Raw genomic sequence first — 4,502 nt, 5'->3', positions numbered from 1 at the left:
TTCATTTGGTCGCTTGGTCTGTTAAAGGGGAGTGGGAGAGAGGTTTGGGAGTATCTAGAGTGAGGTGTCGATGGTGTGGGGTGCAGGTTTGGGATGTGGATGCTCTATGCAGGTTTGGGAGGTGGATGGAGATTTGGGATGTGGATGCAGGTTTGGGATGTTGATACAGGTTTGGGATGTGGATGCTGGATGCAGGTTTGGGATGCTGGATGCAGGTTTGGGATGTGGATGCAGGTTTGGGATGTGGATGCTGGATGCAGGTTTGGGATGTGGATGCTGGATGCAGGTTTGGGATACGGATGCAGGTTTGGGATGCGGATGCAGGTTTGGGATGCGGATGCAGGTTTGGGATGCGGATGCAGGTTTCGGATGTGGATGCAGGTTTGGGATGTGGATGCAGGTTTGGGATGTGGATGGTGGATGCAGGTTTGGGATGTGGATGCAGGTTTGGGATGTGGATGGTGGATGCAGGTTTGGGATGTGGATGCAGGTTTGGGATGTGGATGCAGGGGTTTGGGATGCGGATGCAGGTTTGGGATGCGGATGCAGGTTTGGGATGTGGATGGTGGATGCAGGTTTGGGATGCGGATGCAGGTTTGGGATGCAGCGGCACTAGGTGGCACACGCTCTCCGCCGCAGCTCCGCGGCCCCGGCTCCGGTCGGTGCCTGCCCATGGCCCAGGAGCCCACGGCCGGTGCCCGCAGAACCGCCCGGCTCGGCTGCATCTGGGGCACGGAGCTGCACTGTCCGCCCGTCTGTCCGTCCATCCATCCATCCGTCTGTCCGTCCGTCCGTCCGTCCTCCTGTACATCCATCACAGCACATCTGGGCTGATCCTGTCCCGGGGTTGTGGGAGCTGCCAAGTGGCCCCACACCAGCTCTTGGGCCACCTCGGGCAAGCGGCCCCAAAGGCCAGCGAGGCTGAGGACAGTGACCAATCTGCCATGGCCCGACCCTGGCACCGATGGCTCTGCCCGGGGGATCCGCGGGACCCCGGCACGGGGAGCCAGGCAGGAGCTGCTGGGTCAGAGCCAGGACGTGGGGGGACACGGGATCAGGGGTGGATGTGGGCTCAGGAGGGGATACAGGATCAGAGGGGACACGGTGTTCGGGGTGACACGGGATTGCGGAGGGGACACGGGCTCAGAGAATACACGGGATCAGAGGGGACACGGGCTTGGTGCTGGTCTGGCTTTGCCTCCACCAGACCTGGACACGGCCGAGGCTCAGCTTGGCCGCTGGCCTTGGGCATCTCTGCGGACAAGGAGCCAGGGCTGTCCCCTCGCTGTCCCACCAGCTGTCCCCACACTACGGCTCATGAGGACGTGTCCTCTCGCTCGGGGCTCCTGCTGGGCTCCCTGCACCCCAAACTCCTCGAAGCAGCTCCTCCCCAGGCTCGGGGGCACCGCGCTGGATGGGCACTGCTGGGGCACGAAGGGGTTAAAGCGCCCGGGGCTGTTCTGCGGGGAAGGAGCAGCGTCCCCTCCCTCTGCACATCTGGATGCAATAAGGGCTGGGGAGGCCGGAGCATTCCTGAGCACTGAGCTGGAGGCTGCTGTCGCTGCCGGCCATGGGGCCCTGGCGCTGCCTGCTGCTGCTGCCGCTGCTCGCCCCGGCCCTGCGCGCCCAGCAGCAGCACTTCATGGAGTACGTGGAGCGCCGCCTCACCCTCCTGGAGGTACAGCCCCGAGCGGGGCCCCGCAGCACGAATCGCCCCGTGGCGGGGATCCCAACCCTCCTGCATGGAGGCCGGCGGGGCCGGGAGCGGGGCTGGGTGAGGAGGAGCTGGGATGGGGTCGGGGCAGGGTGTGGGGTGCCCTGGCAGCTCCTGCCCGGGTCCTGCACAGCCCAGCACGGGAGACACGGGAGCAAGATGGGCGTGGGAGCGCTGTGGGACAGGGGGGTGGTGGGAGCAGGGGCACTGCAGGCCTGGCAGAACCGTAGGGACATCCCAGGGATGGAGACATCACAGGAATGGGACATCATGGGATCAGGGGCATTGCGGGTCTGGGAGAACCACGGGCACATCACAGAAATGGGGACATCACGGGAATGGGAACATCATGGAAAAGCTGGGGTATTGTGGGTCTGGGAAAACCATGGGAACATCATGGGAATGGGAACATCATGAGAAAGCTGTGGCATTGCGGGTCTGGGAGCTTCACAGGGTGACCACAGGAACAAGGGCATGGAGGATCTGGGAGAGTGGGGGGCACTGTGAGTTCAGGAACATGCTGGGCACATCCTGGGGGTGTCACAGGACAGCAGGGCCCTGTGGATCTGGGGCAGCACGGGAATCGGGACATTGTGGGTCTGGGAGTGTCATGGAAGAGTAGGAGCACTGGGAACATCACGGGAGCATTGCAGGAAGGGCATCACGGGGCTGGGAACATTGTGGAAGCAGCACCGGGAGCACCGTGGGAGCACCACAGGAGTGGGAACAGGGTGGGATGGGACCCAGAGATGCGAGCCCCGCGTGGCTCCGGGGGCTCCCACAGCTGGGACAGCTGCCACGGGTGTGCTGAGAGGTTTGGAGAGCTCAGTGTCGCCTTGGCCACACCAGGAGAGGATCTCACAGTGGCACGACCAGAGCAGCCGCTACTCCACGGAGCTGCGGGACTTCAAGAACCAGGTGCTGGGGATGCTGGAGGCGGCCGAGAAGGAGCGGGAGGCGATGCGGGCGGAGGCCGAGAGCGCGGCCGTGCGCGTGGACCGGCTGGAGAGGGAGGTGGATTACCTGGAGACACAGAACCCTGCCCCGCCCTGCGTGGAGGTGGATGAGACACTGATGGACAAGCAGGTGGCCACAGCCAAGCAGAGGAAGAACGAGAAGTACACCAAGCTCACAGGTGAGGGGCTGCCGTGGCTCCCTGGGGGATGGACCTGTCTGAGGACTCTTCCCAGCCCACCCCAGTCCAGGTGTTCCCCAGCCATGAACCGGGGCGTTGTGTCCCAGCAGGGCATCCCAGGTGCCTCTGGCACAGGCTCCTGCATCCTCCCTGCATTTGGAGCTGCATTCAAGCCCCAGAATCTGCAAAGCCTCTGGGGCAGGGCTGGGTGAGGGCGGCTCTCCTGCCCGTGGCATGGGTGCAGTGGGGACTTCTCAATGCCACCAGCGATCACTTAAACCCCTTCAGCGAGTTCCTAAGGCAGTTGCCTGAGGGATGGAATGGGACAGAGAGAGAGCCCAGCACGGGCCAGCAGCAGTCCGGCTGCAGGGCCGGGCTGTTCCCAGGCTCTCACAGCCGCCCCTGTCTTGCAGATTGCAGTGACACCATCGCCAGTGTCAGGGCCATGAAGATCCTGAAGCGTTTCGGCAGCGCCTCGGGGCTCTGGACCAAGGACGCTGCGGGGAGCTCAGAGAAGATCTACGTGTTCGACGGCACCGCCAACGACACGGTTTACGTCTTCCCCCGCATGCGGGAGTTCACCCTCTTCTCTGCCACCCGCAAGGCCGCCCGCATCAAGCTGCCCTACCCCTGGGTGGGCACCGGGCACCTCGTCTACGATGGGCACCTCTACTACATCCGCCAGCAGGGCCTGTCCTTCCAGGTGATCAAGTTCAACCTGGCCAACAAGACGGTGGTGGACAGCTCGGTGTTCCCGGCCGAGGAGCAGATCCCCGTCTTCGGGCTCTCCCCCTCCACCTACATCGAGGTGTCGGCGGACGAGGAGGGGCTGTGGGCAATCTACGCCACCAAGGAGGACGAGAAGAACATGTGCCTGGCCAAGCTGGACCCCGCCTCGCTGGACATCGAGCAGATGTGGGACACGCCGTGCCCGCGGGAGAACGCGGAGGGCGCGTTCGTGGTGTGCGGGGCGCTGCACGTGGTGTACAACACCCGCCTGCCCAGCCGCGCCCGCGTCCAGTGCGTGTTCGATGTCAGCGGAACGCTGGCCCCCGAGGACGCCTCCCTCGTCTACTTCCCCAAGCGCTACGGCTCCCACGCCAGCCTCAAGTACAGCCCCCGAGAGAGGCAGATCTACGCCTGGGATGATGGCTACCAGATCATTTACCGCATGGAGATGAAGAAGAAGTTGGAGGTTTGAGGGGTGCTGCCCTGCCCAGCCCAGCCCAGCCCGCGGGACGGAGTCTCTGCCCCTTCTCCCATCACTGTGAAATGAGGAAATGCTGGATCCCCGCCCCAGCACCGGGTGTCCCTGCCTGGGAGCACCCAGCAGAGTTCTGGACTAATTTAAGGAGGTTTTTCTTTTCTGATATAATGAATAAAAACCACGCAGCCAAGTGCAGCCATCTGCCTGGGGAGTGTGGGGTGCTGGGCAGGGCTGGCAGAGCCCTGAGCTCCACATTGCCCCTGAGACACCCCAAAAGACACCCCAAAAGACACCCCAAAAGACACCCCAAAAGCCACTCCCGGGGGTGGGGTACCCTCACAGGGCTCAGAGCAGCGAGCACAGACTGACCTTGGGTGGGTGCCTGGGCAGGGGGCTGGGCTGGGGCTTAGGGCAGGGGTTTGTGTTGGGGGTTTTGGGTGAGGGTT

The 4,502-nt window shown here is 63.5% G+C and overlaps 1 protein-coding gene across 1 annotated transcript; it reads left to right on the top strand.

Annotated features, from left to right (window-relative positions):
- Positions 1 to 1,509: 1,509 nt before the first annotated feature.
- On the top strand, positions 1,510 to 4,251 carry OLFML3 (olfactomedin like 3). The gene is made up of 3 exons (XM_014872775.2): positions 1,510 to 1,678; positions 2,564 to 2,849; positions 3,263 to 4,251. The coding sequence occupies exons 1-3, from the start codon at positions 1,571 to 1,573 to the stop codon at positions 4,048 to 4,050; spliced, it is 1,182 nt and encodes a 393-aa protein (XP_014728261.1). The 5' UTR covers positions 1,510 to 1,570; the 3' UTR covers positions 4,051 to 4,251.
- The last annotated feature ends 251 nt before the right edge of the window (positions 4,252 to 4,502 follow it).

Source organism: Sturnus vulgaris, chromosome 29 (genome assembly GCF_052056855.1).
Source record: "Sturnus vulgaris isolate bStuVul1 chromosome 29, bStuVul1.hap1, whole genome shotgun sequence".
Taxonomy (NCBI): domain Eukaryota; kingdom Metazoa; phylum Chordata; class Aves; order Passeriformes; family Sturnidae; genus Sturnus; species Sturnus vulgaris.
The sequence above is the reverse complement of the archived record's forward strand: the minus strand, read 5'-3'. Positions and strand labels throughout refer to the sequence as shown.